Source organism: Hipposideros armiger, unplaced genomic scaffold (assembly GCF_001890085.2).
Source record: "Hipposideros armiger isolate ML-2016 unplaced genomic scaffold, ASM189008v1 scaffold_244, whole genome shotgun sequence".
NCBI classification, from domain to species: domain Eukaryota; kingdom Metazoa; phylum Chordata; class Mammalia; order Chiroptera; family Hipposideridae; genus Hipposideros; species Hipposideros armiger.
This window is the reverse complement of record NW_017731594.1, coordinates 2310553-2327948: the sequence shown is the minus strand read 5'-3', so window position 1 is coordinate 2327948 and position 17396 is coordinate 2310553. Positions and strand designations below refer to the sequence as shown.

Sequence of the window (17396 nt, the reverse complement as noted above, 5' to 3'; positions counted from 1 at the left end):
AGTTAACTGGACACTGGTTAGGAGATAAAGGAAAAGTATGCAAGGCACAGGAAGCAGTACGTGCAAAGGCCCTGAGGAAGGAAAAGGAATGGTCTTTCCTGAGAACTAGAGGGAAGGACAACAGGACAGAAACAAAGAAAGCGGCATGGGCAATGGTGAGCTCCAGCAGGGACCCAGTCAGGAAGGACCCTGCAGGCGAGTTTTCTGCTCCATTATGGGGCGATTCTCAAATCCACAGCCACAGATTCATTCCCAAAAAGATCAGCACACGCTCTTTTATTTCAGACTTTCAGCGTTAATGTTAAGTTTAATATTAATTCACAAATCCGTAAGCATACCACTCAATAGCCTAAATAAATAATACATCTTGCACTAATACTATTTTCTAAATTGATGTAAAAAATATTTAAATCATGTCACTGTTATGCATGTAACCCTCCAGTGGCCTTCCCATCTGCTCCCAGTAAACCTTACAATAACCGACAGGGCTACAGAATGCTCTCCTTCCACACCCTACCCCCTGCTAGTGACTGTGTGGCCTTATCCCTTCCACTCTCTGCTCTTGTCACAAGGCCCCAGTGCTACTCCCCAAGTAAGCCAGTATTCTCCCAACTCAAGCAAAAGATCGTCCCACCATCACATGATTATCCACAAGAACGGGGAATCTTTATTTTAACAACAGACACATGCCCAGCACCTACAAGCACCAGGCATAGAGTAGGCCCTCGGTATACATTGCTTTAATTGAGTTGAATAAACAGAAGATGCAGAATAAATGTCCTGGCTTTCCATCACTAGAAAGAGATGGAATAATAGGAGGGAGGGAAGGAGGGAGAAAGAGAAAAAGGGAAAGAAAAAAAAAATCCCACAAATTGGCAAGCAAAGATGTCTGGACTTTTCAGTTGTAAAAGGTAAATTGTGGTGTTGTCACTGAAAACCTAGTCGCCTATCTAAGAATTCTGTTTTGACAGAAGTTAGATTACTGGCTAGTTGGAAAATTTAGAATGCTTTCCTTGCTTAGCAATCTTGAGCCAAACACCTAACCTTTGAGTTCCATTTTAATGCATATTAGATTATTATTATTCACTACTTATTGACCATACCAGGATATTATAAGGATTAATGAGACTGTTTTCAAAGTGTTCTGAGAATTCCTTTCCAAACCTTATATAAATGACATAACTATGTCAGTAAGTAATTAGCAATATGTACATTTATATTTTTCATCTTAGTTCAGTTCAAAAGTATTTAAGAAACTAATATAGGTCAGAAACATGTTATGGGTAACAAAAAAAGGTTAATTAGATATGCCCCTAAAGCAATTCTTTTATATACTTTGAATTACTTTGGTTTCAAAATAAAAAAAAGAAAGGGATTTTCCTCTTCATATGTGCATATCTTTATATCTGTGAACGTGTTTTCTATAAAACACCATCAGTCAGGCTTGGTAATAAGTTTTTAATCTCATCATGAAAAAGCAAAACAAACCTATTTCACACACTTGTATAATGAGTTTTTAACAGTCAGAATTGGGAAAAAAAACTATATCTAGTTTTTTAATATATTCATCTAAATGCTTTTCAATCAGCATGCTAAAAATCCTGCAGATCAATCATGCTGCAAACATCCTATCTTATTATAAGAAACATTTTAAAGTCAGAGCAAAACTGTTAGCTTTCATCTTAACAATTTTCAATAGGGACAGAATCGACATTTAATAAAAAACCTAGATAAGTGAAAATATCTGCATAATTTTATTATGAAATGTATAACCTCAATATTGTCAATCGTTATTATGAGCAATGAATAGCTCCTGTATTGCATTTGCACATTTCAGATTTGAAGGTTTTAAATTTATTTTAAATAATTTGAAGGTTTTAAATTTATTTTAAATAATTTAATTAATCCTTTTATACTACACATTTTATAGTTCTTTTGTTCAAGCAAAAATTTTTCCTTGTAAAACCATCTGAGATAAAGAATATTTTTAAAAGTGTGTCATATACTATCTTAGGCTCAAGTAGAGAGCAAACTAAATCATGGAAATAGAACTTAAAAGCAAGTAACAATTCACAACTATTTTCTGCCCCATAAGTCACTCACTCACATGATTAAAATAGCTCTTCTTTGAAAGAAGAGTACCAATTAGTAAGCCACCAGCAATTCCAGTCAGCAAAACACTGTGACACTGTAGAAAAATTCACTAAATGCATCAATAGGTGCTACCAGAGAAAATGCTCCCCCACAGAGAAATTAGATACTCTAGGCAACATTTTTAAAAGTCAGAAAAAAACAGGGTCTGAAAACCTCATAATCTGAAAAACAAAATAAATACAATATTATAATAAAATAGTTTTGAGTTATTTGAGTTCTCATCATTCTTTTACCCAAACTGCAATTCATGCTCCGTAAGTACAGTTATCTACTTGACTATTTTGGTAAAACTGCAATTCTAATTCTAATCACACTTAGTTAACCTTTTCCTAAGTAGAAAGTGATGTCTAAGCACGTTTAGATATACTGAGTAAATGAAAAATATCCAAAAGAGCTATCAACCTGAAAAATAAACTGAATAGTCTGAATTGCATTGTTAAAATACCAAAAAGACTTTGTAAGGAATGATGTTCGTACTCCATGAGTATCAAAATTCTAAGACAAATGTTAAGGTCAGGAGTCCACAACCTCTAACACTAAGGATGGCACAGCAGAGCTTTCTGTGTCAACAGTGGTTAAAACTCTGCCTTGGCTTCAAGGTTTTCAACAAGCCCTTCCCTCCCACATTCTAGGCGAACACTGCATGCGCCTCCCTCCACCGTGGAGCGGTGAGTTCCTATTTCTCAGGTCCTTCTCACAGAATCTGTGCTTCCAGATGCCTGATGGTCCACGCGATGGCACCAGGCGGCGCCCACAGACAAGAAGAGCCGAACAGCTCCGTTTTCTTTTTTTCTCAAAATTCAGACCAACCCAATTAATTGATGTTATACTGCAATTATTTGTCACGTGCTCTAATCTGTAAGGCCACTCTCGCTTTAAATTTCTGTGATTCTACATAGTAAGCATGTATTAGTTCAGTATCTATTAGTAACCTGCTGAATAAAAAAGTTCAACCTTGACGCTACTGTTAAGTTTTAGTATGAGGCTCCTATATAGAGCTTTGTAACAGCTGCATATTCAAACACTGCAGACACTTAGTGTGTAAACTCACAAGGCCAGAGGACCAGTCTTCTTCCCCCGTACAAAACTTACTTACCATGAAAGAAAACTGAACAGAGATGTTACTAAAAATTCATTTGCAACTCTGATTAATTTAGTGAAGGGTTTCACTGGCACCTTTAATTTATATTAGAATTTCACCTAAACTAAGTTTAATAATAATAACAACAAAACAATAATACAAACTAAGAATTAGATAGCAGTTACTATGTGTCAAACATTGTTCCAGGCACTTTACACAGGTGAATTCATTTAATGTCCCCAATAGTCCTATGAGATGGGTAACATCATTATATCCACTTACAAAGGGGAAGCTAAGGCAAGGAAGATTAAATGACTTGCCCAGGTCACACAGCCACTAAATGGTAGAGCCAGGATTTGAACACAGGCATCCTGGACCCAGAGTTTATGCTCTTTACAAAGCTATTCTCTTTAGAAAACCCTTTGGTACGTGCACATTTATTAACTATAATACAATATTCTATAAAGAACACTTAACAGTGTATCAAAGTTTAATATGAATACATTAAAATAGAAACATACGATAGAGCTGCTATACCAAAAAGTTATTCCCATACAAGTTAACTATATCCATGGCTAGCTTATGTCTATTATAGCTAAAACGTGAACTTTCAGTTTTAAATTATATGAAGAATTGATATAGACCCACTATTTCTTCAAATTACTAAGAGATATGTCACACAAAATATATTATGATCATGAAAAGTTAACTTAAATGCTGGTGTTTAAAATTTGAATCAAAGTAAGATCAAACATTTAAAGAATGCTACTGTAGATTTTAAAGAAATTAAATTTTAAAAAGAAACCTGTGATTCTGAAAGTAAAATCTCCTAAATCGGGGGGGAAAAAATTGATTATCTAAAGAAGAAACTTGTATTTCTAGAAGGAAAACCCCCTCCAGGTTTTGAAAGGAAATACTTGTTGACTACCTACCTCTCCATGATTGAAAAAGAAGCACAACACTGTAGCCAGGCCTCCTAATCGGCTGCCGCTGGAAAAGAGGGAGGGAAACATAACTCAAGCAACAGACATCCAGGCCAGTCCTAAGAAAACCTTGAAATAACGTAACATGATAACCTTTCATTACTACAGAAATGTTAGCACCCTAGAACTCTACTATGCTTATTTACAAAATAGCTTATTTCTTCTAAAGTATCATTAGTCATAACAAGTTTCATTTTTTACAAATCATTTCCATCGTCAAAATGTACAGAACACACAAACTGACAGGAAATAAGAAATTCTTTTTTTTTTTTTTTTTTAAGCTGAGCTATCCTGCTACATGTCGGCAGCTCAGCGGCTGCTCAGCTCGGGCTGGGGAAATAAGAAATTCTTAATAGTCATGTTACTGAGCATCATGCAACCTGAACTTCCTTTTTCTTTCTTTTTTTTTTTTTTTACTCTTTAATCCCACGTATTTCTGTGTGTCCGTCAGCGTATCTCAGTTTTCCTTGGGACACATGATATACACTCAGGAAAAGGGAGCAGGCAGAGGACAGAAAACGACTTACTAGTCATAAAGTTGGCAAACACCACACTCCATCCCCAAGCAACTTTTCTGCAGAACATGCTTGGGAAACATTAGGTTACAGCTGAAGGTTCATCTTTCATTTGTTTTCAAAAAATTGTGAAATATAGCACAAATCAGCACAGGTGGTCCGTCAGCCTTGGCACAGGACAGGGGTGACATTTGCAGGCTCAGTGGAGTTGCCACTTTCCCTACAGAGTGGGGGTCACAGCCACTTGTTGCTCAAGAGAAGAGGTAAGGAGGGAAAACAGAAGGGCCGCAGAGTTGTCTTTAAAGGATCAACCGAAGTTCAAGCTCACAAATTCACAGGGACACTAATGGTAGGATAGTGCTGTTTCCCCACTAGTTATCGACCAGAACTGGCACAAATGGCACATAAAGGAGCAAAGAAGCAGTATATTGGCCAGAGAGTAGCTGAAGTGATGGATCACAGAAATAAGAGGGACAGATAAAGTTGCCAGAAAGTAGTAAGAACAGCACAGGCCAGGGAGCGGAAGTCAGTCAGGGGCCTCTCCTCAGAGACACACATCTTCTTCAAAAGACAGGCAAACAGGCAAACCCCAGGCTTCATTGCGGGGATGAGATAATGCAGGGGTTAAGAGTGGGTTTAAATAAAGAATAAATGATAGATAGATAGATAGATAGATAGATAGATTTATATTAATATTCTGAACTTATTCTAACAAGAGAAAAAGTACAGAGGTCAACATATTTTTAAAAAATGGTTTCCTCCTTGCCACCCTCCCCCAGTCTATTCCCCTGAGATAACCAGTATTAACATTTGTGTGTGTGCCCATCCTTCCAAATCTTTTTTCTAAGCCATGCAAACATATATTTTAACGTGATCATAGTATTAACACCCCTCTGAAATTTGTTCCTTTTCTAATTATTCTATCATGAAGATTATTGCAAATCAATATATGTAACCCAAGGCACTCTTTTTAATAGATGTCAAATACTGCGTAGTATAAATATAGTGCAATTTGTTCAGCCCTTTCCCTGTTATTAGACATACAGATATATTTCAATTCCTCGCTATGATAATAAAGTTAAAATAAACATCCTTGTCCATGTAAATACTGGTGCTTTTATATCTATAGGATAGACTGTGAGACTGCCAAGTCAAAGGTTGTGAACTTTCCTGCAAATGCCACACAGTCCCCACGCCCACCACAGCGCAGGGGGGGTCTGCTTCTCTGTAACACAGCACCCGATGGGCCCCGATCCTTTTACATTTTGCCCATCCGATAGGTGGAAACTTTTTTCTCACTGTTATTTTGATTTGTACATCCTGCCTACTGGTACAGAGCATCAGTTTAATGGGGGTTTTTTTGTATATATATATATATTTTTTTTTTTTTTTTTGACAATGTGCATTTTCTCTTCTGTCAATTAGTCACAGTCTTGTAAATTTTTCTGTTGGATTGTCTGTATCCCTATTTACAGATCAGGAATATCAAATTTTTTTACATATATTATATATATATATATATAATATATGTAAAAAATACATATATATATATATATATATATGATATATATGCTTAACTAACCAGGAAGGCAGATTTTCTGGTTCCCTTCCATGCTTTGTTTATCTACAAGGACTGCTCTGAGTTATAATCACTATGAATTACGTGACTCGCAGTAACTCTACAATAGTTCCCTATCATTTGCGTCCCTCCCCTGCAATCCTTACAGACTACCACAAAGGTCATTTTCTTTTGCTAAACAGAAAAGATGCGGTGTTCAGAATGCCTAAAATTAATTTTTTCCATGCAGTTGATCAGCTGATATTTCAGCATTCCTTAGTGGTTTAAAAAAAATTTTTTTTCTTCTGTAATATTACCACCAACTGTCAGAAAATATGAACGCTCCTATGGTGCAAATTTCAAAACAATCTAAGCTTGCTAAACGTTTACCACATTTTACTCATATGTCTCATTCACCCGTGAGCCTCCATTTCCTCGGATATAAAATGAGAGGGTAAGAATGTAAAAGACCTTAAAAATACTTTTCAGTTGTGACATTTAATAATTTGATGATTTTCTTCTTTCCTATAGCCTTAAGTAACATGATTGAAAGCAACTGTCACATTTTGGTAAGCTTCATTAATCACTGGGGGTTTTCCCTCTATCTACCCAAGAATGATGAAACGTGCAAAGTTCAACATTCAAAGAGAAAAAGAAAGTAATCATAGTTCATTCAAAATGTCATTAAATAACTCGGGCAGTTAGTTTTCTTGCTATGCAAATGCTTAAGAGAGAGAACATGAGAGACTATTTAGAAATCCCGACAGTAAGAGAGCTCCAGGCTGAGGTGTAAGGCTTCAGCTCGTACTCGCCAGGGGAGGGAATGCCCAGCTGGCCGTCCTGAGAGCTGGGCATCTCCCTCAACCAACAGGAGGGGACATTCGGCAGCACTGAGGACAGAGCCAGAAAGCGACGGTGAGGAAGAGGAGAACTGGGAAGGCTGAGCCCACCCGCTCTGTTACAAGCAACCAACTAATGTGTTCATGTAACCTCTGTCTGCCAGGGCGAAGAAACAGAATATGTTATGTGCTCGCTTGTGAAGCTCCCCCTCTTCACTGTAGCTGCCCTGGTGTCTAGTACTGAGCTCTGCCCACGGCAGAGACCCAAAAGCTATCTGAGGGGTAAATGAAAACATAAAAGGGAACTGAAGACTTATTCAATCCCAAGACCTCTGGCATCATTCTTTGATGAAATTTGCGGTCAAATGTACCTCGTCTTCCTGTCATTACTGTCCTGGGCCCTGGGTCCTGGGCCCAGACGTGGGCGCCTGCTGGTTCTCAGCGCCATGTGTCCAGCAGAGCCTCTCCTGGGACCCGACACCACACGCCCCCCCCCCCGACCCTCTCACCCCACCTTGACTGCCCTCCATCACCCTCATCCCTGGTGAACACTTCCCTCCCGGCACCCTGGGTCTCTACCCAGAGGCGTCCCTTTCCTCCCGTCCTGAACCATCACTGTCCTCTGAAAACACGCTCCAGGCATGGCTCCTGGAAAGCTCGAGGCCAGGAGGGGACGCCAGAAGCCGTGTGTGGTGCCACTTGCAGACCCTGTGCCGGGACCCTTGGTTAAACCCTGCTCTCTCTAAAGTGCAAGGACGCCAGAGATGCTCTGAAGGAAGAAACCAGTAGGGTTTTGTGAGCTGGATTTAGGATGTAACCAAAGTGGAAGGTGATATAATGACATGAAGACAGGCATGTTGTGGAGGTAAAGACACCAATATTTTCAACCAATAACTTTCAACAATGCATGCATACTGAAGAGAAATACTTATCTTTTAAATATTCATATACAACTATTAGGCCAAATGATTAGAGGTGTGCTAGCAGGCCAAGCTAATAGAACATTAAAAAACAACAACAAAAAAACCATGGAGGTGGAAAAGTTTGAGCTGGTGCAATCCACAACCTATTTAAGATGCATTTGTAGCCGAAAATCCAGCCTGCATGAACAGCAAAAGCTTGATTTCTTTTTTATGAAAAACAACAAAAGTCACATGAAACAATGGAAGCAAAATTGACGTAAAGAATATGAAAATCAACTTTTCCTTAAAACAGGTGGGGTGCGGAGGAGGAGTAAAGAATTGATATAAAAAGCTAGTCTATGCTGCCCCAAAGCCTACAACAAATACTGAGCCACTTCATAGGTAAGTTGGGTTGGATTAGAAGAAGACAGAGCAGGAACACTGGCTATTTACCTACGACTGTTCACTTCAGGATCAAAAGGGGGCATTGCGTAAAATTAAAAGAGGGTTTAACATACAGACTAATGTTTCAGGCTCTCAGGGCTTCTAGAACATATCTAGAAATAAAATAGTTCTAAAAAAAATTCTTTCTGGTATCAAAGAAGCCACTATGAACCTCTAGTGACCAGAGAAAAGAGAGAAACAGAAATTGGTGGGCAGAAGAAAAGGCATTTTCTGACGACAAGCTATTTCTGCAAAAGAACGGCCAGGTTTTCTCACAAAAGCTGAGAAGCAATGGAGAACTGAGTGAAGACAGATGGAGAAAGGTAAATATTCAAAAGAGGAGGAAAAGATCAGAGTGGCCGCAGTGACACTGAGCAGCAAACATGAAATGTACAGGAGTTCATTAAAAGAGATCATTAAAGAGTTTTCTCAAAAGGTTGATCTCGGTACATTGCAGGGAATGGAAAAGAGGGACCCTGTCTCGGTGAGCGTACTCAGGTCCTCACATGATAAGTGTCCACATACAAGAGGCAAGGGGACAGGGAACGGTTACTGGTACCCAGTGTCACCTCTGCACCGAGGAGGTTAAGAATCACGTGCCCTCTCGACTGTCTCTTCCTGTCTGCTGGTTGGCTGCAGAGGTGGCTGATCTGATAAACGATGGAGCTACAAGATGGAAGAAGCCTGGGTATCCTCCCCACCCCCAAAGTGGCTTACAGCTTCAACTTTCTATAAGAAAACCCACTACGCAGAAAGTCCCATCCCCCTTACAACCTTCTAACCACCTCTGACAAGCCGCCTCATTCTTAACTAAATGACAGACACAGGACTCGCAGACTGTGAGGGGGCTTTCAGGGAGGACAAACAGAGCCTAATACAAACTCAAGGGGGGCCTGGAGGCAAAGAGACAATGCAAGGGGCAAAAGAACATTTCAAACTCAAAATTCAGGAGAGTGGGAATCTCTCAGAAAGTACAATAAAAAATAACATAAAATAAGGGGCGGGGGGAACCTAAGAAAATTAGGTTAGGTTTCAATCCAAGAGTTCCAATATCCAAACAACAGGATTTCGAGAAAAACAGAGATAGTGGAAAAGAGACAGTCACCAAAGGAATAATACTAGTAAAGGTTGTCCTGAGAATGGAAGAATGTGAAATGTAAGTGGCCAGATCAGAACAGAATGTCTGATTAAAAGAATGAAATTATATTTCCCACATCAAGACCTTTGGGACACTATAGAAAAACAGAATCTAAAAGCTTCCAGAGGGAAGAAACAGGCCACGTTCGTAAGAACACGATGGCAGGTTGAACAACACTTGGCCTCTGAAAAGCTATATTGCATCTTAGAAGGCAGTCGAACAAAGTCTTAGGAAAAGCGAAATTCTAAAACCAGCCAAATCAGCAATCAAGTATAGAAGTAAAACAAAGTTCCAACACAAAAGATATTTTTTTAAATTACTTCCATGTACTCTTTCTTGGGAATTGCCTGAGGATGGCATCCTCCAACATGAAGGAATAATCAAGAAAGAAGACAATGTAAGAGCCAAGCAACAGTGAATGAACAGGACAAAACAAAGGGGAATTCTCAGGGGGTGGTGCCCACGGGTCCCAGGGCCGCAGCTGTGCAACCAGTCTGCGCTGGAACCTGGAGATGAGGGCTCCAGGAGGGAGGCCCCAGGGGTGCGGGAGGGAGAGCTGAAATGATGGATTTTATACATTTGGCGAAGTATAAAGTTTTACAGTTCGATCTCAGATTTGGAGTTATCTGGTATGTAGACAACGACAGGAAAAATTCTGTTACCAAGTAAATGATGATTTATACTACTTGACTCAGCAGTGAGCAATACGTGTATCATCATAATAAGGTAAATACGGGCTGCTGGTTTACACGCTAGAATCACTGAGGTTTCAGAGATCTAAGAGTGGTTTTTCTGGACAGAGAGATGGGTGGGTGGCGGAGACAGATGGAGCAAGGGATGGCTGCGTTGGCAGCTGCGTTTCATCACAAAACGTCAAATGATGCCACAGTCGTGTATGTGCACACAAAATAATGACAGTTTTTAAAACATACTAGTAAGTATCATACCCAGCTGTTGAACACAATAATAGAAAGAAAATTGTTCAGTCAACTTATTTGGGGACCTGTTGATATTTGTTAGACAAAAAGCTATGAGGGAAAAAAAGTCATAAAAATTTTCTAGGTAACATTAAAACAGATGTTCATATTCACCATGAAAGGCAGCAAAATAGTATATTTTACTAATTTTGGCCTGGAAACCATTAGAAGAGAAACTTTTCAAAAAAATAGATTAAAACACCAGAAACTGTCAAACCATTCAAAATTTTGGCATTAGAGGCACAATTCTATATGGAGGATGACGAATCAGGGAGATATGTACAGTCACAAAAACAGACATTCAAGGAACAGAAAGGCCACACACAGCATGTTACCTGTCATTCAGATTTATAAAGCAGCAACAAAATGATTCTAAGAAAAATTAACTGATGAAGAAACTATCAGAACGACTATAAAATCACACACATGTATGAGAACTAAAAATGGAGCAAAACAGGATCCTGATAAATGGCAACATTAGAAAGAGTAAATTTCTACATATCAAACGAAAATAAACAATGCCTACAGAAATACTAGCGTAAGAACAGCAAAATCCTGGCAACCTCAGAACCTTTAGGAAATGAACTATTCCAGAAAAAAACAGCATAAAGTCTAGATCCGTCTAAGTGCCATGTTCTTTTGAAATATTTTTATGAAACGTTTTTCTGAAATGTAAATACTACTCTCTTTGGAAATGAACAGCTTTCTCTTCATTACTCTGTGTCTTTAAATACATATTAACTATAGCAACAAATAACTGAGTTACTATTAGAAGGAAAATTTCAAATGTATTCATAAAGATAGCAGAACATAGTCGAAAGCACACACACTGGAGCCTGCGTTCAAATCCGAACCCTGCAAATGACTAGCTATGTGACCTTGGGGGAGTTATTTAATGTTCTTGTGCTTCAGTTTCGTCATCTATAAAATGGTTAACCTATCTCAGAGGGTTAATCCTAAGGGTTAAATGAGTGTATGACTGTAAAGAGCTTAGACTAGAGCTGGTCCATAAGGCACTACAGATATATTTCTTCAGTAAACAAACAGTGCTAAGTAATAGTCTGCACTGGGCAAGCTTCAGAAGCGTCCATTTGGAGAAGTATTTCCTGAATTGTAAAGGCCAGTAAAGCATACGTGATAGATAATAATATATTAGTATTGTGCCTTTCATATATGGCAACCAAGAGCTAATGTTTTCTTTTCCATAATTTGTTTATTCACTTCATTCAATTAAAAAATATTGTCTGAAGGCAGGAATTCTAGTGCCTTGGCAAGCCTTACCTAATTCTATTCTCACTACAAGACAATGCCTCCTAACTCATTTAGGTCGTCTTCTTCTTTTCCAATCACTTCTTCTTTTTTATTTTAAGATTTTATTGGGGAATTGGAGAAGGGGGAACAGCCAAGTTGTTGTCCTTCAATCTTAGTTGTGGAGGGCGCAGCTAGCTCAGCTCCAAGTCTAGTCGCCATCCAGCAGCGGCCACTCAGCTCAAGGTGCTATGATCAATCTTAGTTGGGGGGAGGGGGGGCGGTGTGCAGCCCACCATCCCACGCGGGAATCGAACTGGCAACCTTGTTGTTAGGAGCACGTGCTCTCACAAGCTGAGCCATCCTGTCACCTGTTGGCAGCTCAGCTTGGGCGCAGCTCACTGGCCCGTGTGGGAATCAAACTGGTGACCCTGTAGCTTAGAGCTTGTGCTCTTAACTAACCAACTGAGCCACTTGGCTGGCCCCTTCCCAATCACTTCTTAAAAATTCTGTAAGTCTTCCATTTCAGTTAACCTGATAAGACACTTCACCTCCCCGTCACAACCCTGAAAGGCCTTTGTTACATTATATTTTCTTTTATAGCTAAAGGCAAGCCAAAGAACTGGCAGTGATTCTAAGCTCTTCCCACGTCACTGATTCAAATTACATAAAAACTCCATGTTAACAGGTTCCACCCACGATTTAGAGCTTCCCTACAGCTCTTTTGTCCTCCAGTCTTAATCATGACAGCCCAGGATAGCCAGACATCTAGGGACATTCTCTGCAGCAGAAAATGGACCTTCAGTCTTTGAAACGATGGTTCTAACAGGCATTTTTAAGAGAATGATACTGAATGATGACTTTAATAAATGTATAGAGATTGTTCCTTCAATGAAAAAAGTAGCATAACTATAGATTAGCAATTTGGCAATAATGCCATATTCCATATTTTAACTTCTCTTACTTAACATCTAATCTCCAAAATGTAATAAAGCTATCAACAAGACAGATGGGCAGTACGCAGCAAAATGAATAAATGCCCCCAAGTTTCTCTTCTTTCGACTCATCACGATACAAGGCACAATGGCCTCCCTTTCCCTAAGTCAGTCTCCTCTCCTGATTACTATATCCTTTGGTTAAGTTATTTCTGTATGTCTTGTTTCAAAGCCAAAAGTGTTCAGATCATCTTTTAATTGCACACTTTCATTTCAGCCTCCCCCAATTAAATAATTAAAAGGACTTTCTTAGAGTTAAGTCAGAAATATTAGCATCAAAGTATCTTAAATCTATATGCAAATGTATTTTAAATTGATCTAACAACTACCTCGTTTGATAAATATTTATCAAGTAACTGCTATATACTCAAACACTGAGCTAAGAAAGAATTCGACAGATCTTTGAGGTACTAAAATGAAAATGCCACATTTCCAAAGCAAAGAAGACAATGGGAGAATAGCAGACTCAAATTCCTTCACCCAAACTGAAAATCATATACCTATGCTCATACTCCTGTACTATTAAAACAAAGAATCAGTAAGCAGTAAAAAGAAAAAAGTCTGAAGATATTCTCACGGTAATTCAACAAGTATAATAATTCAACAAGTATACAATGTGGGGCATTCTCAAAAAAAAAAAAAAAAGAGAAATAAATATAAAAACCCTTAAAAAATTGTCAGTCTTTTAGCTTTAGGAATGTTGCACCACTACAAAGTAAATCAGGTCAGATAGTAAATCTCTGCATAAAATGTATTTCTATTTTAACATTAGCAAAATAAGATCCATTAACACCATTTGACAATGAGTGGTCCTTTCCTTTACATTTTATGTAAACAATATATATTGCTGATGCTCAAATGCCTATGAATATTTAAAAATTATCAAATATCTCCACCATGTTCTAATTAAGCCTCTAAGATCATTTTCAGTTTGGCTAGCCATGAAAATGGTGAAATCATACAAATAGGAAGTAATTTTATATCTACAAGTAGATATATTGGAAAGGACATTGTTATAAAATGGAACCAAAACTTAATCTCACTATTTATATTATTCTAGTACATATTATTATAAATGCATACTAAAATATTTTCAATTACTAGTCTTACCTTAAATATGTGCCATATATGAAGAATAATGCCATCATTAGTCCATTTAAAATAAAAATCACAGCAACATAAAAGCAAGCAGGATCTCCCAGTCCTTTAAAAATAAACAAAACATGTTTTATAAGTTACTTCATGTGTCTGGCAATTCATATTAAAACATGCTTATTTAGAAAATGGTTGCCAGATATATTGATTACCTTGGTTCCCATACCAACACACGACACTACAGCAAAACACCGATGGAAGCAGGTAGTATCTGTGTGACTTTAAAAGAGGGCTGCCGACACAGACACTCCTCCTGCAGAAGTATGGGGTCTACACCCAGCTCTGAGTCTGGCTGGGCTTGAGCATGGCTGCAGCCATTCTATGTGACTTCTGAGGCTGGGTCCTAAGAGGCCGTGTAGTATCCAGGTTGGAGCTCTGAGCTACCGCAGGAAAAGCCCGACTACCCGGGGTACCATGCTACACGAAGCCCGAGATGAATGGAAAGTGAAATGCAGGCGTCCCAGCTGAGAGTCCCAGCTGAGCCCAGCCTTGCAGTCACCCCAGCCCAGGAGCCAGAATGTAAATGTAGCAGCCCCCCGTTTATTCCAGTCTCCCCAGCCATTTGAGTCTAGCAGAGGCCTCTGACATCGTGGAAACAACGGGACTTGCTGTGCCCCGCCCACAATCCTGACCTGCAGAACCCATCAGCATAATAAAATGGTTGCTGTTGATACCGTACATTTGGGGTAACTATTATTCTGCAACAGATAACTAGACGACATCACAGACAGAAACTTGCCTTCACAGCTTTCGATTGGACTGAGTCCTTCCCCTCTGGTAACCGTCCAACATATCTTGGTTTGAATGCCAATCAAGTCCATCACTTTGGTATAAATCCGGTACCAGCTGGCTAAGATTACCTAATTTTAAAGAAATAGAGACATTATGGGGAAAGATATTGTCCTCAACAGTGTCATTACTGGAATATTTTTAAGATATTTGATAATTATCAAATTTTCCCTTCTGGTACCAACCACTTAGCGATTTTGAAATCAATTAAGATGAGCCTCACAATCCCCTACGCAGACTCTGCACTGGTCAGGCCGCAACTGTTCAACCATGGGCAAGAATAAAATATAACCAGAGACACGCAAAATTTAGAATTTCCAAAACTATAAAATTGTACTAAGGAATATAAAAGATCTGAACAAATAGAAAGATACTATGTCTTCCTGAATAGATCTAATTTTTCAAGATATGAGCTCTCCCTCAAATTAATTCACACTTAAGCAATACTAACCCAAATCCCAAATGTCTGCCTAGAACTGTTATCCAGGAGAATAACAAAAGAAGATGGCTGAAGAGAATGTCCAAACAGATGTTAAAATGCGCTACTTACAGCAGTTAAAAGTGTGCCAGTGGCACAAGAACAGCCAGACAGGTCACAGTAACGGTTGTGAAGGTGGTGAGCTGCCACCCAGGCCCCCTCAGAGGCTGAGGGGCTCCTTCCTCTAGCAGCTGGGAGGGTTGGCAGCCGACAGCTCTCAGCTAAGTCCCTCTCTGGGAACTACCTACCCTCTGCTAAAGAGAGTCAGTTCACTTAAGTTCACTAAAGGTCACACCAGCTACCCAAGGACAGCCACATCCTTTGTCTGACTAGTCAACGGGGGAGGGATATAAAGCAGCCAGGGCCCTTGTTTCAGGTAGGACAACTCGGTAGCGTTGCCCCAGCTCCAGAGCTCCCATGGGACTGGCTGAGTCCTTTGCTGTGATGCAGTCACAGCCCAACTCCTTCTGCAGTATTCTGCTTCCTCTTCCCCATCAGGCACTGACCCCAAGGGCACCTCCATACATGCTTTCTGCATGGAGATCTCCATCTCAAAGCCTGCTTTCTGGGACCTCAACCTAAGGCAATATTAAACACAAAGCCCAAAAACAAATGCAAGCACATATGTACAACAATGTTGAACATAATAATGAATGCATTTTCAAATCAGTGGGGAGATGGATCACTCATCAAAGTGTTAGGTTACACAGAAGATCATTTGGAAAAAGTGTAAGATTACATTCCTACCTCTCACTACACAAGTTCTAGGTAAATTAAAAATGTAAATATCAAAAACATAATTGTAACAACTAAAAAAGAATGAAGATGTTTTACATATAAGAATAAAAGAAAAATATAAGTTAAAAAGATTCATACAGATGACATTTCTGTACAGAAAAGAATACATACACATACACAAAGCTAAAGGGCAAACAAAAAGCTGGGGAAAATGTTTTATCCATGTAACGTAGTATTAACATCCTCCATATAATAAATGAGCTCTTATAAAATTTCAATGGAAATATAGACAAAGGGCATGAACAACCAATTATTTTTAAAAGTGAAAATGCATTTTTTATAAATAGCATTGAATGATTCACACACACACACACACACACACACACACACACACACACACACACAGAGAGCAACCGATTAAACAAATAAACAAGGATTCAGGTAAACAAGCATTTTCAAAACCACCACTGGTGGGAATTTCAATTAGTATAACCTATCGGGAAAGCATTTTGGCAACATGAACCACAATCATTAAAATGCACATTCTGTTGACTAAATGGTTCCACATCAATAAATTTATAGTGTAAAAAATAAGGGTATGTATAAAAACAGCTTTAAAGATGCTTCCTGCAGCTTTAGAGTATCTTAAAAGGCTGAAAATAAGCAGAATTTTCATGTATGAGAACTAAAGAAACAATGGTATATTGTGCACATAGCCATTAAAAATGATGCTGTGGAAGAAAAGATGACAGAGGAAGAAGGTTAGAAATAGTCTTAAAAGGCAAAAGGAACTTATTAAAAAAAGAAAAAAAACATGTGCCACGTGATGCCATTTTCCTTGTGGGATCCTATTTCTGTAAAAGTAAATGTGTACATGGCTACAGAAAATCTTCAATAAGCAGTAAGGCGATCAGTAGGAAAACGCTGAACCTTCGTGGTTATTTATTGGTCTCTGTCTCCTTTACCTCATTCATCAATCAGGCCAACTCATTGATCTGGAAATTCAAGTCCTCTTCTCACTCAATGGGAAATGACTGAGAGCCCTGCTAAGTGCTGGGCATTGAGCCAGGACCTGGGTCGCCTGAGAGACCAAGGCAGCCATGGCCCTGGCATCAGGCTGTGCTTGCTAGGGCGGCATCCTGCTGAGAAGGGGGCACGTGGGGGAGCGTGCTTAACTGCAGAACCTCCTATCAAGTCCAGCAGGGCATCCTTGAGGAAGGCACATCTCAGCTGGGCCCTGGAGAAGGCTTAGGGTTGTGTCACATGAAGGCAGGGGTAGTACGGGAGAGGCCAAAAAAAGTTACTGACATCACTGCCTTCCTCCCCCGCCCCTGGGGGCCAACCTTTCCTCCACCCCCACGCAGAGAGAGTACATTCAGTTAAAGGAAGAATCTCAGACAGG

The 17396-nt window shown here is 39.2% G+C and overlaps 1 protein-coding gene across 1 annotated transcript in view; it reads right to left on the bottom strand.

Annotated features, from left to right (window-relative positions):
• Nucleotides 1-17396, bottom strand: part of DPY19L1 (dpy-19 like C-mannosyltransferase 1) — an 85046-nt gene that overhangs the window by 47464 nt on the left and 20186 nt on the right. Inside the window, exons 5-7 of the mRNA XM_019655700.1 lie at nt 14729-14849; nt 13945-14038; nt 4168-4225 (exon numbers count right to left, since the gene is read on the bottom strand). Coding sequence (XP_019511245.1) covers nt 4168-4225; nt 13945-14038; nt 14729-14849 — 273 coding nt within the window. The remainder of the gene's footprint in view (nt 1-4167; nt 4226-13944; nt 14039-14728; nt 14850-17396) is intronic.